The 24,191-nt window shown below is 36.2% G+C and overlaps 1 protein-coding gene across 2 annotated transcripts in view; it reads left to right on the forward strand.

Moving 5' to 3' along the window:
- ERBB4 (erb-b2 receptor tyrosine kinase 4) overlaps window positions 1-24,191 on the forward strand; it is a 1,141,529-nt gene that overhangs the window by 1,078,270 nt on the left and 39,068 nt on the right. For both annotated transcript variants that reach the window (XM_007524518.3, XM_007524517.3), the window contains exons 21-25: window positions 3,703-3,858; window positions 7,544-7,619; window positions 10,962-11,108; window positions 13,237-13,334; window positions 15,318-15,488. In XM_007524518.3, coding sequence (XP_007524580.2) covers window positions 3,703-3,858; window positions 7,544-7,619; window positions 10,962-11,108; window positions 13,237-13,334; window positions 15,318-15,488 — 648 coding nt within the window. The remainder of the gene's footprint in view (window positions 1-3,702; window positions 3,859-7,543; window positions 7,620-10,961; window positions 11,109-13,236; window positions 13,335-15,317; window positions 15,489-24,191) is intronic.

Genomic DNA, 24,191 nt, shown 5'->3' on the forward strand with positions numbered 1-24,191 from the left:
GACCCTTGCACGTGGTAACGTGCACTCAGCTGGATACTGCACCACATGGTTCCTGCTTTCACTTTTTAAATGATGACTGAGAACACAATAAAAAGCTGTGTAGAAGTTATCAGCTGATTTCCTGAATTAAGATAAAATAACTGAAAATAATGGGGATTTGTGACAAATTGCAAGACAAATGTAAATTTACCTTTTTTTTGCCTGTATTGTTATAACAGAATTGGACCTTTACCCAATTTGTGTAGAATATTTCCTTTTGCCACAATTAAGACATAAAGTTTTGTCATAGAAGCAAACCTATAATTTTCTTTTTTAAATATTTATTTATTCTCTTGTTGCCCTTGTTTTATTGTTGTTGTCGTCGTTGTCGGATAGGACAGAGCGAAATGGAGAGAGGAGGGGAAGACAGAGAGGGGGAGAGAAAGACAGACACCTGCAGACCTGCTTCACCGCTTGTAAAGCGACTCCGGGTAGGTAGGGAGCTGGGAGCCATAAGGTACATCCTTATGCCAGCCCTTGCGCTTTGTACCACGTGCGCTTAACCTGCTGCACTACCGCCCGACTCCTGTAACCTATAATTTTCTTCTCTGCTAAGTACTGGATTGTACTCCACTATTTGGCAGCCTAACATTCTCAAGCACAAATGACAAAACTAGGAGTCCTTACCCTTTTACAAGGACAGCATAATCATTCACATTATTTTGAAGAAATACTTTTTTTATCTGAACGAATCAGGTGACCAAATGGTGGTACACCTGGTTGAATGCACAAGGTCCCAGGTTCAAGTCCTCTGACCACATCTGCAAGGGGAAAGCTTCACTAGTGGTAAAGCAGTGATGCAGGTATCTCTCTTTCTCTCTCCCTCTCTATCTCCCCCTTCCCTCTCAATTCCTTTATGTCTCTATCCAATACATAAATAAATATTTTTAAAAGTTAGCGAAACATGGATTGGTCATGTCATATTGTATCAAAGCAAAGGACTTTGGAGAGGGAGAGCACAAAGTGCAATACAACCTGGACATGATGTATTGCAACAAAGCAAAGGACTCTGGGAAGGAAGTGAGGGGAGGATAGGAGGAAAGATCTGGGGGGGGGGGGGCTATTATATAATGAAACTGTGTGCATATATCAGCGATTGCACTGAAAAGCATTAATCCCCCTCAATTAAAAATAGTATATCTCCTGTTTATGCATAGAATGGCAATACTTTGGGGGATTTTTTGAAGTTTTGCTGATGTTACAGAATATGGAATCTTTCATGTGTTGGTAATGTTATTTCCCCATTACTTTTCCTCCATATTCTCAAAGAATGCATAAGTATTATCTCTGTTAGAATGATATTTAAAAAGGAGCCATTATCCACCTAATTTTAAATTCGGGAAAAGGAGGAGTCATTTTCAATGAAAGCTCCTTCACTGTTCAGTCAATTTCCAAGGAGAGCTGTTTTATTTTATAAATGTACCTTGAATCATGCTCCACTGAAGATTCCTTCTGGCCTACATCACTGCCTGTGAAGCGACTCCACTGCAGGTGGGGAGCCTGGGGGCTTTAGCCAGGATCCTTTCGCTGGTCCTTGCGCTTCTTGCCACCTGCGCTTAACCCACTGCGCTACCGCCCTACCCACCCTTTTATTCTTATAGAGATTGAGAGACAGAGAGAAATAGGAAAGAGAAAGGTAAACCTACTCTGTGGCACTGCTTCAAAGCTTGTGAAGCTTCCCTTCTGCAGGCAGGAGCCAGGAACGTGAGCCCAGGTCCTCAAGCATAGAGATGCCTGTGCTTTGTTGGGTGAGTCACCATCCAGCCCTCCTGTAAACCACTCCTGGTGTTAAAGTTATACTTTCTTTAAAGATTTATTTACATGTATTTGTTTTGGGGAGATTAATAGGGCACAGTTCTTCATTTCCTTGTGACAGGCGTTCATTCATCCTCAACTTGGGCCCTTTGCCACAATTTCTTAATATGAAAATATTGAAATATTGGATGAGCATTATAGAGGATAAAAACAACACCTGGGAAGTAATAGAAATGGTGAGCTTCTGACAAATTAGAGGCTGAAAACTTAGATATACTCTCCATGTGACCCAGTAAACACCTAAAAAGTATATTAAAAACACATCTAGTATGAGGGCACAAACCAGCAAAATTAAAATGAAATATAAATAGATATAACTCCTGGATTACAATATTTTTTCTCTTTTAAATTATATAAAGAATATGTGTCCTTAGAATCTATTTTAGGAATTTTCACTTTTGCGTAGACAGAAATCGCTTTTTAGGTATGAGGGCAAAAACCTCATAAATCCTCTTTGTAGGCTGAATTCAGAAAATACTAATACATCTGGTGTCACCGTAGAGCTGACTGATTGGACCATATCAGGCAGTATCTCCACTGCTTGTATTTAATGGGCATTTATATAGTTTGGCTCATGATGTTGTTCAAGGAAGTCTCCGCTTTACACTACGCTGGGTCTATGGTTCATAATTTTTTGATCTGTATGATTTATGTGCCTGTTTTCCACAGCTTTTGTTTTAATATCAGGAACCGTTAATCCTTCAAAGTCCTCCACTTATAATGTTAACTGCCAAGAACATTGATTTGCAATTGGCATGAGATTATGCTTCAACCACTTTATACTAATTCTGATTTGGTTTTGCACAACAACCTTTCTACAACTGAAATTCTCTAATGTAGACTGCCCCCTGACTCTTCAACAACAGTAACAAAATAACTGCTCACTAGAATCTGACTGAGATTTCTGATATCATTTCCTTGGTTCTACATAGACATTTTAATAAAGTCTTGCACTTGAGGACTCTGGCTTTTCTCATTGCAAAAGTATAGTGAATAAGTATTGATTCCATGTTTGTTATATTTATTTTTTATCTACTAATACATTATATGTATATATACTTGCTGTGTGTGTGTGTGTGTGTGTGTGTGTGTGTGTGTGTTATAAAGGAAAGTCAGCTCTCTGGTTGACAATTGGCAGTTCATTTTACTTGTTAATGAATGCTTTTTTAATGAAGAAAACATACAAAGGCTAATTTGAAGATGATTATAAGCTGTATTTTTTCTATCAGTCTGTAATGACTACTAATGTCTTTGAGACTTTTTTTTAATATAGCTTTTGAGTGTCAGACCATTTTTTCCGTGGTTAATAGCAATAATGTTATTTTTCATTCTTTATAAAATTAAAGATGGTGGCTTTGGCTCCATTATTCCTTAATATAAAATACTTTAAAAAAATTATAGACAGGGTTGTTTGGAGCAGGAATGTAGGGGGAAGACAGCACAAATCAGAAGTTTCTGGGAAGAAAACAGTTAAGGATATGCTGACCAGTACAAGTATATCTTAGTTTATCTACTAAGACACATACCTGCACATCTTGTAAATCAAAATGCAAAATTACAAGTCTCTCTCTCGAAAAAAAAAAAAATGACCCGTCATTCATCTCACATGCAGCTAATTCACTTTCTGTTATAGGACTTTAGGATGTAGAAGCTAAATAAAAGCTATTCATTCGTGTTTTACTTTTCTGCTTTAAGTTTTTTTCTCCTATTTTTCAAGTATTCCAGAATTCTGACTTAAGCAAAAGATCAAGTGTTCATAACTTAATCCTGAAGAAAATATCTCCTTTTGAGATAATAGTAATGTCTACGTATTCACTTAGTATCATTCTGAAACTTGATGTTTTTCAGGGAATGATGTACCTGGAAGAAAGACGACTTGTTCATCGAGATTTGGCAGCCCGTAATGTTTTAGTGAAATCTCCAAACCATGTGAAAATCACAGATTTTGGGCTAGCCAGGCTTTTAGAAGGAGATGAAAAAGAGTATAATGCTGATGGAGGGAAGGTGGGTATCTTTATGAGAGAAATACTGTTTGAAAATATGGTGTGATATTCTTTTATGACCTTTTATTTTATAGGAAGAAGCCAATAAGCCTGAGATTTAAGAGATTATAAAACCCCAGTTCTACCACTTGCTTTTTCTCTTGCTCAAGGTGAAAAAATATAAACTACATGTTTTTCAAAAGAGTGAAAATAAGATCATGTGTATGTTGACCCAAGTAGACCTTAAATCCTCTATTTAGAAGTGGTAGATGCTTAGCTCTTCTAGAAATTAAATTTAATTAAAGACCATAAAAATTTCTCCATATTACCTGACTCCTGCAGGCTGTGAGCAAGCATTTGTTGATTAAATGCAGAAATTCCCTGTACACTTTTCACTAGGTAGCAAATAGTGATTGTAGGTGTTAGAATGTCAAGGACTCCCAGAGAGCTAGATGTTCTAAAACAGAGGTAATCTGACCAGAAATGCACAGACATGAAATTAAGTCCTCAGTTTGAAACTAGTAGTAATGGTTTATATTTTTGGTTTTTTTTTCTCTTTCTTCCTTTTCTTTTCTTTTCTTCTCTTTTCTTTCCTTTCCTTTTCTCTTCTTTCCTTTCCTTTTTACCAAAGCACTGTTCAGCTCTGGCTTATGGTGGTAAGAGGGATTGACCTGGAACTTTGGAGACTCAGGCATAAAAAAAAAATTTTTTTTTTTAATTTCTCCATAGATCTGAAGTTCACAGGACTGACTGTGAGGCACAAGTACCAAGAACTATAGCTCATTAGCAGGTCGGCCATCCAACTGAACTTTTAATCTTCCTATGCCAGATATAACTGAATTCTCTCTTTTAAATTTTTTTTCATTATTATCTTTATTTATTTCTTGGATAAAGACAGTCAGAAATCGAGAGGGAAGAATGTGATAGCGATAGGGAAAGAGAGAGAGAAGAGACTGGGTGATAGCGCAGTGGGTTAAGTACACCTGGCGTGAAGCACAAGGACCAGAGTCAGGATCCCGGTTCGAGCCCCCGGCTCCCCACCTGCAGGGGCGTCACTTCACAAGTGGTGAAGCAGGTTTACAGGTGTCTATCTTCCTCTCCCTCTCTCTGTCTTCCCCTCCTCTCTCACTTTCTTCCTATTCAACAACGACAGCAATAACAACAACAACCATAATAACAACAATGATAAACAACAAAGGCAACAAAAGGGAAAAAATAGCCTCCAGGAGCAGTGGATTCGTCGTGCAGGCACCAAGCCCCAGCAATAATCCTGGAGGCGAGAGAGAGAGAGAGGGGGGGGGGGGGGAGAAACCAGCCTGTAACAGTGCTTCACCACTGAAAAGCTTTCCGCTTGCAGGTGGGGGTCAAGGGTTCAAACCTGGGTCCTCGCTCATTATAACGTGTTCACCACCTGCCTCTTAATTCTCTTATGTGACCTTTTTTTAAAAATAAAACTTCATCAGAGAGTGTTGTTTACTAATTTGTCTTTTATATTCATTTCTCCATAAGAGCATAAGCTCTATGCTATGGAAGTATGCCACTGACTCTTCTATCTTTTTATACTCTCCAGTCTCATTCCATGGCTGACAACTTTTTTCCTTCCTCTTTTACCCACCATTTGATTTTAGCCTGATTTAATTCCAGATCTTGTTTTTCCTCATTAACCCATTATTAAGTTTGCCATTCTTGGCTGACCACAAGGGTCATCTTTCTGTGAATGTTTTTCAAGCATGACCTGGAGACACTTAGACCAAATGAAAAAAGCAATACGATCTTAGCATATGGTGGTCTATAAGCTTATACCAAGAAAATTTGATTCATTTATTAGATAAGTCTATGTGCCTTATTCTTCATGGTTCATTCAAATGTATATTACAATTGTTAAGCAATGCTAGTTGCTTAACACTGATTTTTTTTTCATTAAACCCTTATATGTTTTCAAGTCTTTCACAAGGCAAAAGAACTCAAAAATTCTTCTAAAAGCAGTTTTTGTTTTATAGTATTGTGTTATTTTCTTAATGCTGTTAGCCTGTTTTGCATACTGTCAATCTGTAGTAGTTTGAGACCACAGCTTTGAAATCTACAACAAATTTGAGAGAAGTAGAAGTCAATAAATCACATGACTTCATATGTCTGGGGAACACACAGCTGTAAGATTTATCTAAAGCAAGATTCATTATACCTTTAAATGACTACTAACCAATAAGTCTTTATCAAGCCACCTGTGATTTAAACTTAGTTCTTTAACACAGTGTCTGTAGTCCATAAAGCCGGCTAACTCCTTGCCCATAGGGAAATTATTTTCAATATGTCTCTGTTCCCTTTCATTGAATGCCATGATTCTGTCATAGAGTTACCTTGGTGTCACCTTGGTGAGCAGCCAACCTCGTGGTTCCCAAGGCCTATTTAGTTTTAAGCTATAAACTGCAAAGTAAAAGTGTTTATCTTTATTCCATAGAATCTAATTCTATTTCCAGCTATAAGGTAGTGATGTACCTTATAGTTGAAACTCATTCTACTGATGAATCAGCAGAAGGGGTATGTGAGCTTAGTTGTTTTTCTCATAGTGGTCATGGATTTATATTGATCCTCTCACATTCTTTTATATCATTGCTATTTTAAAAATGGTACATATTTTCAATACTGGCTAGCCAAGATAAGGAAGACAATTGTTATCTGGAGAATAAGGAATAACTAGCATAGGAATTCATTATTTGTACTGATCAATTTGTATGCAAAGAGAGATGAGGGGTATATGTAGGAGATTTTGTCTGCTTGTTTGCTTTTTCTTTTTAGTCCCATCAGGTTTATTGGTGAAACTCAGTGCCTCTACTGTGAATCCACTACTCCTGGTGATACTCACCCCCCCCATTTTTATTTAAATTTGATATGACGGAAATAAATTGACAGGGGTGAGACAGAAAGAGAGATGCCTACAGCACTGCTCTACTATTCATGAAGCTTCCTCCTTGGGTGGGGACCAGGGTCTTGAACCTAGGTCATTGCACACAGTAACATTTGCTCTCGACGAAGTGTGCTACTGCCGGAACCTCAAAGTGTCCTTTTTACTCATGTCCTGAAATTAGTCTGTGGGTGAAAAGAGCTGAAAATTTTGTGGGAGGGGAGAGCATATAATATGACCACATTTAAAGATGCATGTTTGGGGCCGAGTGGTTGTGCACCTGGTTGAGCACATATGTTACAATGTGCAAGGACCCAGTTCAAGTCCCCAGTGCCCACGTGCAGGGGGGGAAGCTTTGCGAGTGGTGAAGCAGTGTTGCAGGTTTCTCTCAGTCTCGCTCCCTAACAGCCCCTTCCCTCTCCATTTCTGCCTGACTCTATCCAGTAAATAAAGATAAAGATTAAAATAAATAAAAAATAAAATGTGCATGGTATCTGTTTAAAATTGTGCCATAATATTAAATAGTAACTTAATTATAAACTTAGAGGACTACATAAAATGATATTTTATTTTACTTTTCACTGATCTTTAGATAAGTTTACTGTATTAATTTCATACATTTCCACTTGTTCTCTGTGTTGAGAGCATTGTATTGTTCTCTGTGCTTATGTATATACATGTATTTTTAAAAATATACACATAATTGAAACACACAACTACAACAAGCCTATATGTTCACATTTTGCAAATAAACTCAGAGAATTTTCACATTACTCTGAATTTTTCACCTCTTATTTCTCTATAGATGCCAATTAAATGGATGGCTCTGGAATGTATACATTATAGGAAATTTACCCATCAGAGTGATGTTTGGAGCTATGGTAAGATAACCCTACTGGTTAATTGACATTGTAAGGCAGAATTAATGTGATAAGTGCCCAGTTATTTTACTGTGCTGAAAATACTTATTTATAAACCTTGCTACCTAACAGTATTAATTTCTTATTCAATAAAATGATGGTGATAGTGTTGTTACTACCTGATTTTGTTATTTCATGATTATCTAAGAAGTAATAATATGTATGCTGATTTCTGTTTTTTACTGGGAAATTACACAATTTTAGTTTAGAAATATATATATATAGAGAGAGAGAGACACAGAGAGAGAGACAGAGAGAGGGAGAGGAAAAGGGAGAGAAGGAAGGAGGGAGAGAGAGAGAGAGGTGGGAGAGAGAATCTTGAGGCTTTAGTTTTCTCTGAAAGCGTAAACCTAAACTAGAAGCAAGGAATGTTAAACAAACAAACAAAAAAACAAAAACACCTGAAAACCTTTATTTGCCTATGGGAATTTCTCTCTCTCTCTCTCTCTCTTCTTTTATAAAAAGAAAACAGTAACAAAACCATAGGATAAGAGGGGTATAACTCCACACAATTCCCACCACCAGAACTCTGCATCTCATCCCTTCCATTGATAGCTTTCCTATTCTTTTTTTTTCTTTTTTATTTAAGAAAGGATTAATTAACAAAACCATAGGGTAGGAGGGGTACAACTCCACACAATTCCCACCACCCAATCTCCATATCCGACTCCCTCCCCTGATAGCTTTCCCATTCTCTATCCCTCTGGGATCATGGACCCAGGGTCATTGTGGGTTGCAGAAGGTAGAAGGTCTGGCTTCTGTAATTGCTTCCCTGCTGAACATGGGCATTGACTGGTCGGTCCATACTCCCAGTCTGCCTCTCTCTTTCCCTAGTAGGATGGGTCTCTGGGGAAGCGGAGCTCCAGGACACCTTGGTGGGGTCTTCAGTCCAGGGAAGCCTGGCCGGCATCCTGATAACATCTGGAACCTGGTGACTGAAAAGAGAGTTAACTTACGAAGCCAAACAAATTGTTGAGCAATCATGAACCCTTTCCTATTCTTTATCCCTCTGGGAGTATGGAACCAACGTTATTGTGAGATGCAGAAGGTGGAAGGTCTGGCTTCTGTAGTTGCTTCCCTGCTGAATATGGGTACTGACAGGTTGATTCATACTCCCAGCCTGCCTCTCTCTTTCCCTAGTGGGGCAGGGTTCTGGGGAATTGGAGCTCCAGGACACATTGGTGGGATTGTCTGTCCAGGGAAGTCTGGTTGGCATCAAGCTAGCACCTGGAACCTGGTGGCTGAAAAGAGTGTTAACATATAAAGCCAAACCAATTGTTGACTAATCATGAACCTAAAGGCTGGAATAGTGCAGATGAAGAGTTGGGGGGGAGGGGAGGTCCTCTGTTTTGTAGATAGCTAGTTCTATATTGTTTTTATAGAAAAAGGCCAATTATTGAAAGGTATAAAGTTAGAGAAATTAATAAATGTGAGGGAAGATGAAGAGTTGGGGGGGTCTCCGTTCTATAGATAGCTAGTAGGCATATTTTAGTTATATTCCAAAGGGCCTCGATTAAATCCCTCTCTCCATTGTTACCAGTCATCTATATCAGGAACAACAAAACAGACCCCTTTGTGGAACCCCCATAAGACCTTGCCCTCAGCTTGGATCATCAATGGACAGCCTCTCTGAAGGGAGGCTGGACAACATACTCTATGCTACACCTGAGGAAGATGGGTCCTGATACTGGGGCAGCTTGGAGTGTTCCTACTCATGACCACAGAATGTAAGGTCGGATCTACAGGGATGCAGAGGTCACATAGGCTCCGAAGCTGAATATGGGCACCAGATCAGATCAAATCTATGGGGTTTACAGTCAACAATATTTATACACCGTTCCCATATGTGGGAGCTACTCTCTTCCCTGATTCAGCTTTCTGGTCCTTTTTCCAGCTATTACATCATCTCCCCAGACAATAACTTGGATCCACCTGCATATCAGATTTCTGGCTTAGGGAAATAAATAAATAAACTAGTATAGCCACAGGCCCTTTACACTATAACTTAAATACAGGTTACTTTTAGAATAAACAGAAAAATTAGAAAGAAATGATATGAACCAGAGAAGGGTGATTTTTTTTTTTTTACTCAGGGTATTTATTTTAGTTTGTTTAACTTGACTGTTGAGTTTAACTTCTTCACACCTGTCTGGCTGTTTACAGCTAAGGTAAATTCAGGTTAGTAAAACTAGGCTAGCAAGTTTTCTAGGTTTTAATCTTCCATGTTAAAATTAAGATATTTTACAAATAAAGCATTTAGTGGTATTTAAGTGGTGGCAGGACTTATAAGCATGGTGCAGTTTGTTTTACACATGTGCATCCTTAGTTTTATCTCTGTGAATGTTTGAAACAGATAATTTTAGTCATTTAACTAATAAAGAATTTATGCTTCTTAGCTATAAAGTATATATATATTTACTATAAAGAAGGTACAATTGAGTATTATTGTATTATTGAGTACTATTGCATCAATTGAAATTGTTATATTACAAAAGTTAACTGCATGCTGATACTTAGAATATATTATTTGATGTAAGAAATTGTTTAATTGATCCAGTAAAGTCTTACCATGATTTAAGGGATAATTAAGTGGCAATTTTGCAATGTCTACTTCCTATGTATTGTGACTACATTCCTCACTTAGACTCCCCTATCTGATCTAGAAATCCCTCTACTTTATCCCACTTTTCTCTTTATGTTAAAAAAAAAAGGAGACCTGTGTTCTTTACCATAACATAATGTAATTACTTTGTACCTAGATTATCCTTTAGAACTTTTAATAGCAAAGAAACAAAATTCAAACATAGTATCAGTTTCTGTCTATAAGAACACTTATTTGGGGAGCTGGGGAGATGGCACATTTGTTGGGCAAAAAGATTTTCAAGCCTGAGGCACCAAAGGTCCCTTGTTGAATCCAGTACCTTAAGCAAGAGCTTGAGCAATGTGTGGAGGGGGAAAAAGTATATATATATATATTTGGTACTGAATACACCTGTGTAGTTGAATAAGCTTTTCTGTAATGAGTGAAGCTTAACTTGGTCAGCATATACTAGCACTAACTTGGTAGGTGGGGAACAGACTATTCAGACTACTCTGAGTTTTTTTGTTCATTACAAATTTCAAGAGATTTGAATTTTTCACAAATATTTCTGCATAAGGCTGAAAATAAAATGGATACAGAAATTCAAAGAACCTTTCTCTAGGCTCTTTTTATTGTCCTCTAAGGAAGACTATTTTACCACTGTTATATTATTTGCTCAATGTTGTTAATATGTTTATTTAAAAATATGATCTCCAACGTAGGAGTCACTATTTGGGAATTGATGACCTTTGGAGGAAAACCCTACGATGGAATTCCAACTCGAGAAATCCCTGACTTGTTAGAGAAAGGAGAACGCTTGCCTCAGCCTCCAATTTGCACTATTGATGTTTACATGGTCATGGTCAAATGTAAGAATGCAAAATAATTTCGTTATCACATTGTCACTACTGTCAATACAGTGATTATTCTGCATATATTTCTATAGACATAAAAGTTCAAAAATAATTATGTAAGGAACATATAAACTGTTTTTATTGTGATTATTGTTATTATCACATATACAATAATATTATTGTTATTGTTAAATATACAATAATACATGTTAAATTTTGTAATTATTAAATATGCAAGCTATGAAGTTAAAATCATATTATTCTTAATATTCCTATTAATTTCACTTGAATTTTTCTTTCCACAACAATTGTCTGCCTTAGCTGTAACTAATCACAAGGACGATAGTAATCTTTATGGAAAATATCAGAGTAAATAAATGATGTAAATATAAAGAAAGAACAATTGAAACTGTCAGTTAAATGTTGAATTAAATGGGAATAGGTTTAGAATTTTAGTAGATTACATAAATAAATAAGTAAATAAGCAGGACTTATTGGGAAATAGGAAGAAATAAACCTGCAAATTAACTAGATGAATATTTACTACATTTTTTCAGTTTGATCATTTGTTTACATCTAACTCTATTTTCCCTTTTTTTTCCCCTATGCTTCAAGCACATATAAGTTATAAATGTGTTTTGGAAGCCTCGGCTCTTAATTTAAATAGAATTAGCGAGGTCTCCAGAGTTTCTGACTTAATTTAAGTGAGATGAACATTCAGCAGTCATTTTGTATGTGTGTGTGTGTGTAATCTGGAGTTTTCCCCTTTTGATTTACACAGTGTTAGCAAAGAAACAAGCTGGTGAAGGTGAATAAGCATCTTATTAATAAGAGACTTTGGACCCAGGTCTACTCAGATTTGTATTCATGACATGTGTGATGCATTCTGACAGTGATGAAAGAAATAAAAAATGTGCTCTCCAGTTCAGGTCAACATGCCCTTTTCTCTAAGCATAGTTCTATTTACTTAATATTTAGTTAGAAGGAAACTGATACCTTAGTGAAAAGTTAACCTTTTTGTTGCAATAGTGTCAGAAATTCTCATTAGCATTTTGGCAACAATTTCAGGGTTTTTTTCTTTCCTTTTTTTTTTGAGTAGATACAGATAGAATTAGAGCATTTGATCTTGGGCTTGAATAGGAGAGAAAAAATACAGGTGGCATTAATGTTATATAAAATTACACTGAAAAAACTTCATAATTACAACAGTCTTCCAGGATAACGAAAAATAAGTTTTGCAGTATATTGAATCAAATGCTATTCTATAGACATCCTATGGAACAAAGATTACAAATGCACATATATTATATAATTTGATTCCATAACTAGCATAAAAAGCTTTATTTCACTTAAATGCTCTGGTAAAATAATGTGACATATTTTACATAAGAAGGCGTTTTTACTTAGCTTTTAGGAGTCTTAATAACTAAGAAGGTCATTTGCAAAAAAAAAAGGGGGGATTTGGTGCTTTTATTCATATAATCTCTTCAGCTGAACAGGAAAACAGATAAATTCAAATTTTTCTAGATTCTTCATTAAATAGCAATAGTCACCTTGAAAAAATATTGATAGTATTTTTATGCTGGAAAGACCTAGTGCTAACCTGAGCTAAATGCAGTTTCAGGGGGAAAAAATCACTATGCATATTGGTTTTTCCTACCAGGAAATAAGTATCATAAGAAAATACTTTCTATTCCCCCTTTCCCCATTGTGTTAGTGTATTACACAATAATCAAGGCTTTCATCCCATGTCACTTATGATACAAACTGATAAATCATATTCCAACCACCTCTGTGGCAGACATAATAGAAGTTTTTATTAGAAGTACTCTTTGAGCAAAGACCAAGATAGCTTGATATTCTGTAAACTTCTGTAGTTAACATAGTTTATATTTTCTAGACTGAAATTAATAATAAATTAGACAAACAACAAAAACGTTTATATGACTTTCTAGGATATTGCATTTGGTTATGAATATTATCAAGGTGACATAAAGCTTCACCTACTTGTCTATTTCATTTACTTTTTTAAGATCACACTTATTAAAGGAATATATTTCAAAATTGCCTGTACTTTCATAAGACCTACAAATATCCTTTCTGGTTTTGAATAATAATTATTTCATTGCATGTGAATTCATAGGTTGGATGATTGATGCTGACAGTAGACCTAAATTCAAGGAACTGGCTGCTGAATTTTCAAGGATGGCTCGAGACCCTCAACGATATCTTGTCATTCAGGTTAGTACATTTGACATAGTTTTTTTTAAATTTTTATTTATAGAAAGTAAACACTGACAAAACCATAGGACAAGAAGAGTACAACTCCACACAACTCGCATCACCAGAACTCCCTATCCCAAACCCTTCCCCGATAGCTTTCCTATTCTTTATCCCTCTGGGAGTATGGACCCAGGGTCATTGTGTGATGCAGAAGGTGGAAAGTCTGGCTTCTGTAATTGCTTCCCTGCTAAACATGGGCGTTGAGAGGTTGATCCATACTCCCAGCCTGTCTCTCTTTTCCTAGTGGGGTGAGGCTCTGGGGAAGCAGGGCTCCAAGACACATGGTGGGGTCATCTGCCCAGCAAAGTCAGGTAGAATGACATAGATTTTTTTTATATATTTATTTATTTTCCCTTTTGTTGCCCTTGGTTTTTTTCTCATTGTTGTAGTTATTATTGTTGTTGTTATTGATGTCCTTGTTAGATAGGACAGAGAGAAATGAGAGAGGAGGGGAAGACAGAGAGGGGTAGAGAAAGACAGACATCTGTAGACCTGCTTCACCGCCTGTGAAGTGACCCCCCTGCAGGTGGGGAGCCGAGGCTCGAACCGGGATCCTTGCACCGGTCCTTGCACTTTGCGCCACAGGCGCCCAACCTGCTGCGCTACCGCCCGACTCCCGACATAGATTTTTTTTTATTTGTTATTAAAAGTATATTACAAGACTCTAAGATTACAATGTACTGTTATACACCACTCTCACCACCAGTTCCGTATCTCTACTCTCCAGTCTTTCACAGATAACCACCATAGTTCTCACAGTCCTAGAAACGGTTTACTTGCTTCTGTTTTTCTTTGTTTGTTTGTGGCAAGTTCATGTGAATCAGATCTCCAGATTCTACATGTGAGTAAAAACATCTGCTAGTTGTCTTTCATGTCTTTACTTATTTCACTAAGCACAACAACCTCAAGTTATACCCATTTTATCCCAAAGGACAATAGCATCTTTTTTTGACTGCAGAGTAGTATTCTATGGAATATATATCCCATAACGTCTTTAGCCAGTAATCTTTTGATGGAAATTTAGGCTGCTTCCACTCTTTGGCTATTGTGAAAAATGCAGCTATGAGCATAGAGGTGCATATTGAGTGTCCACTGGATAAATGCCCAACAATGGCATTGCTGGCTCATAGGTAATTCCATTTGTATTTGTTTAAGGACTGTCCATACAGTCTTCCAAAGAGGCTGCACCAGTTTGCATTCCCACCAGCAATATAGCAGAGTTCTTTTTTTCTCCAGTACATGTCCTTTCTTGGTTTGGTGTTGTAACCCATTCTCTCAGGTGTGAGATGGTATCTCAGTGTTGTTTTAATTCGTATTTCTATAACAGTAAGAGAAGTAGAACATTTCTTTATGTGTCTGTAGGCAATGTGTATCTCTTCTTTAGAAAGCTCTGTTTAGTTCTTTAGCCCACTTTTCTATTGGGTTATTTTTGCTTCTTTTGTAGATATGTACCAATTCTTTTTTTTAAAGATTTTATTTATTTATTCATGAGAAAGACAGGAGGAGAGAAAGAACTAGACATCACTCCGGCACATGTGCTGCCAGGGATTGAACTCGGGACCTCATGCTTGAGAGTCCAGTGCTTTATCCACTGTGCCACCTCCCGGACCACAATATGTACCAATTCTATGCAGATGTTGATATCAGCCACTTGTCTGATGTATGATGTGCAAATATCTTCTCCCATTTACTGGGTTACCTGGTTATCAGTGTGTAGAAGTTTTTCGGTGTCATGTAATCCTATGTATTTACTTTGTTTTCATTCATTTCCTATTCTCAGGGAATAGTCTTCTTTAGAGATGGCAGTTATATAAAAGAATTATTTTAAGTGCATGAATATTCAGTGGTTTGTTTTAATGTTGCATTAAGTTTTGCAAAGTTCACATGATTAAGATGAAGGGAAGAGTCATTTTTGTGTGTGTTTCATGGACTATCATCTAGGGTGATGACCGTATGAAACTGCCTAGTCCAAACGACAGCAAGTTCTTTCAGAATCTTTTGGATGAAGAGGATTTGGAAGATATGATGGATGCAGAGGAATACCTAGTCCCCCAGGCTTTCAACATCCCACCTCCTATCTACACTTCAAGAGCAAGAATTGACTCAAATAGGGTAAGAAATACAAAATACCATAGAGTTTTTAGAAACAAAATCATGAGTTTGTGAGAATTAAAACTACGGAATATCCACATAGTGTAAAGCTGTGAGTCCGGGACCAAAAACATACCATAGCAGTGAAAGTTATGCCAAGCTGCTACATTTAATTATTTTGGAAGACCGACATGAGTGATATAATATATACTCAAAAATATCTTTTTTAAAAAATATGTATTTATTTTCCCTTTTGTTGCCCTTGTTTTTTATTGTTGTAGTTATTATTGTTGTTGTTATTGATGTCGTTGTTGGATAGGACAGAGAGAAATGAAGAGAGGAGGGAAAGACAGAGAGGGGGAGAGAAAGATAGACATTGCAGACCTGCTTCACCACCTGTGAAGGGACTCCTCTGCATGTGAGGAGCCAGGGGCTTGAACCAGGATCCCTATGCCGGTCCTTGGGCTTGGCGCCACATGCGCTTATCCCACTGCGCTACCGCCCAACTCCCCTCAAAAATATCTTTAAGATTTCAAAAAATAAATCATTTTACATTAAATAAATTAACAAACATAAATCTCAGACTTTATTGGTTAATTTATTTTATTTACTTTTTATTTACAAGGCATAAGATTATAAAATCTCAAATCTTAGATATAAAGTGAATTTAAACAACTAGAACTTCTTATGTTTGTAAGTAAATTAGACTTCTTACCAAATAGGCTTTCTATGTTTCTTTTTTTTTTTAAATAACGTGTGATGTGTTCATCATTTAAAAGGCAGTAAGTATGTTCTTTCAAGTTGCAGTAGAGACAGTTGTGTAATTCTCCAAACAAAGCAGTCACTTTGGGAGAAATTCTCAGTGACGTCTAAGATAAATAGTCAATATTCAATATTCAAGTTTAGAAAGAAGCTTCTGAAAAATAAATCACATTTCATTCTCAGTTTTAAAACACAATTTTATGAATATCATTCTCTCTGTTAAAACTATACATTTGAGTATTTATTTTATATTATTCATCATTCCCTCAGTTGTGTGAGTGCATATACATGTGAGGCATTGCTAGACACTTGAGATTCAAATAATTTTGGCATAAAGTCTTCCTCTAGGAAGTAAGTACCCAGGTTAATTAAGGAATCATGCAGAGTCAGAGCTAGGAGTACTGTGGGATTTAAGTACTGTAATCAAGATTTCATGGTCATTTTTGAGCATAAAGATGCAGTGAAATTGTGTGTGTAATCATTTCCTTCCATTAAAAACACATATGCATGATACTTAATTTTCTCTAGAAAGCAATTATTTTCTGTTAATATCTTCGTCTAAGAATAATGCCATACTAGGTAGGACAAAAAGCATGCTGTATTTTGAAAATAGGCATAAGATACTTTTAACTTGCTGCTTATTCTCTAAAATGATGTGTTTTATTTCAGGTTGGAAATAGTAATGAAGTAATATTTAGTATTTTTTATGTGTCAACACATACATACCCACAGACACAAACACGTGTGTATAATGAATATAAATATAATGTATAATATACAAATGAATAAACATTCTCACTAAAGCTTCATACTTAACATACACAGGCACACATGTTCTTTCTCATACACAGATATCTTTACACATTACTTCAGTTTTAGATTTAGTGACCAATTTATGTGGGAACCTCTTAAAGTACATTTGAATCACATATTTTCAATATTAAAGCTAAGCATATTTGTTAGACTTTATATTCCCGATATAAGCATTTAACTCCTTACCATAGTCCTTTGAGGCTCTGCTATAATTACCTTTAGACATAACTAAGGTGACTTAACTGGTTTCACCATCTGTGAGGGAGCTTGATTTGAATGTGAGCAGTCTGTCTCTGACACACATCCATATGATTGATGTACTTACTGGAACATGTGATTTCAATGGTATGGCTGTTCATTTCCAGCCAAGGTATATTTTTGTTTGGAAAATTTCCCACTTAAAAATGCATCATCCCCTCCCCTTCTCCAAACCATTTCAGTCACACACGATGGCTTTATAGCCCATTAGATAAAAAAAATCAACTCACTTGATACATAGCAGTATCCTATTATTTATAGGAAGAAGCTAAGCCTCTAAGATATCTCAAAAATAGTCACTTTAAAAAGCCCTGTATTTGGGAGCCAGGCAGTATCACAGCGAGTTAAGCGCAAGTGGGGCGAAGTGGAAGGATCGGCATAAGGATCCCTGTTCAAGTCTCCAGCTCCCCACCTGCAGAAGAGTCACTTCACAGGCAGTGAAGCAGGTCTGCAGGTGTCTATCTTTCTATCCCCCCTCTCTTTCCCTCCTCTCTCCATTTCTCTCTGTCCTATCCAACAACAACAACATCAATAACAACAACAATAATAACCACAATAATAAAAAACAGCAAGGGCAACAAAAGGAAATAAATAAATAAAATTTCTGTATTCTTAGCAAAATAACTAAATTATGGGCAGAGGGTAGATAGCATAATGGTTATGCAAACAGACTCTCATGCCTGCGCCTCCAAAGTCCCAGGTTCAATCCCCCTCACCACAATAAGCCAGAGCTGAACAGTGCTGTGGTAAAAAAAAAAAATAGTAATAATAATAACTAAATTATAACTTCAGTGTCTATAATCTTAGTGTACAATTTGTTATTTTATTGAAGTGGAAAATTTAAAAATCAGTTTGTGTCTTTAATATGCTATAGTATAAATGCTAAGAACTTGAATATTCTTTCTATAAGGACTCTTAGATTTCAGCTTAGATTCAGCACAAAGAATTATTAATTAGAGTTAAGTCAAGGAATTAATGAGAGTAGCAGTCTCATAAGGAATTATTTGGCCATTAGTCACCATTTTCTGTTCCACATTACTATTTCAACAGTGTTATCTGCAGATATCTTTTTCACTTTTTTAGGAACTTAAAAAATAGTTGTGCTTAAATATCTTTCTAGATTCAGGCATTATAAGTGTGATTGGTCATCTATATTATCCAATTTGTTATATTCAGACTTCTATAACTTTTATGGTAATTTCTAATATGGACAAATGGTTGTCCCCTTTTCTATAAAGCAAGTTACATTGCTTGTATTTAGAAAGAAAATTACTTCAATTTTCAGTTTACGTTTTGTGATCAACTTATGTGAGACCTATTTTTTTCTCTGATTTTTTATGTTATCAGCATATTTAACCTGGGGCATCACATTCTTAGACATGAACCCCGACTGTATAAGAAGAACTTTACGGCTTACCCCATCTAATGAGAACAGCTTAAAGTACATTTTAGTAAAATGTCTTTGAGCATATTTGTTTTAAGCATATTTGAAATCACATTGTAATTTAGTTCTTCAATATAGATTGTCCTGCTCAATAGTTAAGCTTAATAATATTTTGACATTATAACTTTGTTTCCTCAGTTGTACAATTAACATAATAGTATTTACACTATGATTAAGCAACATATTTAAATATACTCATTTTCTGAAGTACCAAAATAACAAAATAGAAAAAAAATTCATTACCCTTCTTAAATCACCAAAATTTCATTTTTTCTTTAAAAAGAAATACCCACCCCACTAGGGAAAGAGAAAGGCAGGCTGGGAGTATGGATCGACCAGTCAACACCCATGTTCAGTGAGGAAGCAATTACAGAAACCAGACCTTCCACCTTCTGCATCCTACAATGATGTTGGGTCCATACTCCCAGAGGGTTAAAGAATAGGAAAGCTATCAGGAGAGGGGATGAGATACAGAGTTCTGGTGGTGGGAAGTGTGTGGAGTTGTACCCCCCTTGCTTTATGTTTTTTTGTCAGTGTTTCCTTTTTATAAATAAAATTTTAAAAAATTGCAGGTGTCGGAGCCAGGTGGTGGCACACCTGGTTGATTGCACATGTTACAAAGCACAGGGATCTGGGTTCGAGCCCATAGTCCCCACTTGCAGGGGGAATGCTTTGCAAGTGATGAAGCAGTGTTGCAGGCATCTCTCTGTCTCTCCTTCTCTATCACCCTTTCCCTCTCGATTTCTGGCTGCCTCTATCCAGTAAATAAAATAAAGATAATAAAAAAAATTTTTTTAAGATTTTATTTATTCAAGAGAAAGATAGGAGGAGAGAGAAAGAGAAAGAACCAGACATCACTCTGGTACATGTGCTGCCAGGGATCGAACTCAGGATCTCATGCTTGTGAGTCCAACGCTTTAGTCACTGTGCCACCTACCAGACCACATTCTTTTTTTAAAAAAAAGATTTTCTTTATTTATTCATGAGAAAGATAGGAGAGAGAGAACATTTTTTCTTATCATAGCTGTATTACTTTATTATGCTTTCTATACTTTTCTTTTAAAATATTTTTATTTATTTATTAGATAGAGAGAAATTGAGAGGAGAGACAGAGAAACACCTGCAGCATTGCTTCACGACTCATGAAGCCTCCCCCTGCAGGTGGAGAATGCTAAACCTGCGTCCTTGAGCACTGTAATGTGAGCACTTAACCTGGTCCTACTTTCTACTTTTTTTCTGTGAGGTAAATGTTGCCGTCTCTAGTTGAAAAGCAACTATTTTTTGCTGATATGTTGTTATAGTAAATAACTAATCTACAGTGGTTTTGCCTATTTCTAACTCACATAAATTGATAAATTATCATCTTTAAACAATGAGTTGCTTTAAAAGGATGCTAAGCGTAAGGATCCCAGTTCGAGCCCCTGGCTCCCCACTTGCAGGAGGAGTTGCTTCACAGGCGATGAAGCAGGTCTGCAGGTGTCTTATCTTTCTCTCCCCGCTCTGTCTTCCTTTCCTCTCTCCATTTCTCTGTGGCCTATCCAACAATGATGACATCAATAACAACAATAATAACTACAACAACAATAAAAACGAGGGTAATAAAGGGGAAACTAAGTATTTTTCTAAAACAGTGCTGATAGATGCAGATGTAATATTGGAAACATTAATCTATAACTGCTTTTACTATTGTTAGCTATCCTTATAATATCAACCCACATTCATTTATCAAAATATTATGTCAAAAACATTGACTATAGTATAGGTGTATGTAAAAAAACTTGATAAACTATCTTTTACAATCATCAGTTCTTTTTTTTTCTTTTTAAAAGTTTATTTATTTATTCATGGGAAAGATAGGAGAGAAAGAACCAGACATCACTCTGGTACATGTGCTGCCAGGAACTGAACTAGGTTCCTCCTGGTTAAGAATCCAGTGCTTTATCCACTGCACCACCTCTCGGATCACCAGTCATCAGTTCTTTATATCTTATAATTGAGAGTTAATTTTTTTTCTTACAGAATATTGTAAAGCTCCCTCTTTAGAGGTTTACCAGAGTATGTTGTTCATTGATAGGTGTTCAGTAAGAAATCAATAATGAAGAGTAACCAAATGATACAAGTAAAGGTTATTTACTCAGAGATTACTAGAAACTCAGCCACTGTCACTTGTGTTTAGTAGAGTCTCAAAAGCAAACTGAGTAATTGGAAAGTCTTATAGTGGAGTGGGGAACCTGAAAGCAGGCTGATAATTTTAATGTGATTCGTGAAAGGTGAATGATTAACTTTCTAAGATTGGTCCTAATTTGAAAGAAGGATTAAAAAAATAGGGAATTGTTAGCTATTAATCAAGTTGTAGTCATCTGGGGATGATTTTTTCCTTTAAAGTCACTCAGTTTAACTTCCTGGATAGATAGCAGTTTGGCTTCCTACAAGTCTGACTTTCCACAGACTGCTTTGCTGAGTTGATTATTAAAGGCTTTCTGGTCTATTTGTTGTAAACTGTGGGCTAGAGTTCTATTTCTATGAGATTTTACCAATGTCTTTGTGTATATCCTATCGAATGATTTAGGTTTTTAAGCTGCTTTTCTGTTTGTCTGTCCTCCTTTATGATATATTTCATCTGAGAAAGGGCAGGGGCGAGAGGGAGAGGGAGAGGAGAGGAAGAGAAAAAGAGAGAAGAGCACATTGATGGGGGACAAAGCCCGAGTACCACTCTGGAACATGTTAAGGATAAAACCAGGAAAGTCAGAAATGCAGTCTGCATTTTACCTGTTGCTTTTCCTCCAATAATATGTTATATATGCATTATAAATTTCCATTAACTGTTTAGTACTTTTGGAGATTCCTTCAGCAGATATTTCTTTGCTAGTAGTAGATGAATTTTGTCTTTTTTTTTTGCAGTGAATGAAATAACTATGTGTTTATAGATATTTTAGTTTTAGTGATATTAGGAAATTTAATATAAAGGCATCAAACCATTTTTAGAGTGGATGAACTGGTTTCAGTTGCTGCAGATCATTCAGTCATTTCTGCACAAAGTATTTTCCTTATGTAATTGAGTATAGAAGTGAAAAATCCTAAGGACAAAAGTTAAGGAAGCATCTCAGAGTTCAGTGATGTAGTGGAGGACTTCTGTGATAATAAGCAAGGTTACTATGCTTGCAATTTACCAAGGATCGATATCAATTCTAAGAACAACTGTTATTTGATGATAAATGATTGTAGTCTCAGGATATTGGTTTTATATTTCTTCTAAAACATGTCAAGGAATCCTGTATTATCCTTGATGTGATCCTTGGAAGTTTTCTTTTTTTTTTTTTTAATTAAGCCAGAAGGAGTTTTTATAATGATAGACCTTTCTATCTACCTTATATCTAGGTTTTTCCCCCCAGAATGTTCTCCATAAAGGTGGAAACATTTGAAATTGTACTATTTATTATGATAGAGTAAATGAATTAGTATATTGAATATTTATCATGAGCTAGCCATTGTTTTGGCTAGTGAGAATATAGAATATCAAGGTACAAGGTCACCTCTCAAAGAATTTATATTCTGGCTGAGGAGATACATTCTGAAACAAATGTAATAGGAATTATGGGAAAAGGAGATAAAGGTAATAAAGTCTGCTTAAAGACATTTCAGCTGTATCATTATCGCAGGAAGAATATCTGGTCAGAGTAGAAGTAAAATTTTGGTTAAAGCAGGTCTGAAATGTGTCAAAAAGAAAACAAACGAAACAAAACGTTGAAAGATCAACTAAGGAAATCAGATATATTTATTAGTTTTCCCCTCCCCCCCCGTCACTTTGTTGGAGAAATAATGACTTAAAGAACAGGTGTTGTCATGAGTACAATTTTTTGTTTACCCATGGTGGATGCACAGTTCTGTCACCACCAACTTAAGGCTTCCTCAACCTTTGTACTGTGTGCCCCAGCACCCTTTCAAGCCCCATTTGGCCTCCTCCCTCTAGAATCCTTGACTGTATTGCAGTAGAGCCCAGCTGGTCATAGTTTCACCCTGTGTTTTTACTTTTGTAAGTTTCACCTATGAGTGACGTCAATTACAACTTAAAAATATTTTATGGGGGCAGGCAGTAGTGCAGCGGATACTGCACATGGTGCAAAGCACAAGGACCAGTGTTTAAGGATCCCGGTTAGCCCCCGCTCCCCACCTGCAGGGGGGTCACTTCACAAATGGTGAAGCAGATCTGCAGGTGTCTATCTTTCTCTCCCCCTCTCTGTCTTCCCCTCCTTTCTCCATTTCTCTTTATCCTATCCAACAACGACGGCATCAATAACAACAGTAATAATAACAACAACGATAAACAACAAGGGCAACAAAAGGGAAAAAAATAACCCCCAGGAGCAGTGGATTCGCAGTGCAGACACTAAGTCCCAGCAATGATCCTGGAGGCAATATATATATATATATATATCATATATTCTAGAACTGTTGTGGTTTCAGAGAAGGTGGAATGGATTTTTTCCTGTTCTTTTTTTTTTTGTCAGTTTTATGAAGGTTTGAAATATTAGTTTAGAAATCTCTTAATATAAAAAAATCATACTATTCAAAGCATACTCCCCTTTGGCTTTCCTGAAAAAGATCTTTTATTTCATATATTACTACACTCTCTCCCCAAATGACTTACACAGGTTTTTATTTTGCAAATTGACTCATTTTTTTAAATAGAGTGTTTACATTGTACCAAACGAAGTATAATACCAGTGAATCATCCAAGCATCTTTTCATCTCTCAGCACTTATTCCTTTCATCGTTTTGTTCTCATCTATTTGGAACACACCTATCATTTTTATCAACGGGGCAAACTTGAACGATAAATGGTATATTAGATATCTCTTTATATGAAATATAGTCCTATTGTCACTAATAGTTGAAGAATTTTTGAATCTTTATCCTAGGAGATGCCATGGTCATTCCAGTTGACCAGTCATTACGATTTATTTTCTCTGCTCTCTGGCTCACACACTCAGAATTGCCCAGAGCTGGAAGTATTATCCCATCATTGATCTTTTTCAAAATATAGATCATGCTGATGGTTTCTGTTTTAGTTTCGAAGTGTGAGTGCAGAGTTGATTTATTTTAACAAGATCTCTCTGTGTGCATTATACTCTATATTTGTCTCTATTTTTTCTTTCTAAATGAGAACATAATGCCAAATCGCATTCATTTACTCTCCCAATGTCTTGGAAATTGCAGGGATATCAAAAATGGTTGGCTCTCTGATTTCCACCAATATGAGAGTATATCTCATCCATTCAAATGATTAATTTCTCTACACCTACATCGCAAGCAGCCTTTTTCTTCAGCATCTCCTCTAACAATGGTTTTCTTAAAATCTAGCTATTCTACTTAGGTTATAATATTCTTTGTACGCTCTATTCCTTTCAAAAAGTTTCTTTCACCCATCATCCCAGTGCTATTATTCT

This window comes from Erinaceus europaeus, chromosome 7, assembly GCF_950295315.1.
Source record: "Erinaceus europaeus chromosome 7, mEriEur2.1, whole genome shotgun sequence".
Taxonomy (NCBI): domain Eukaryota; kingdom Metazoa; phylum Chordata; class Mammalia; order Eulipotyphla; family Erinaceidae; genus Erinaceus; species Erinaceus europaeus.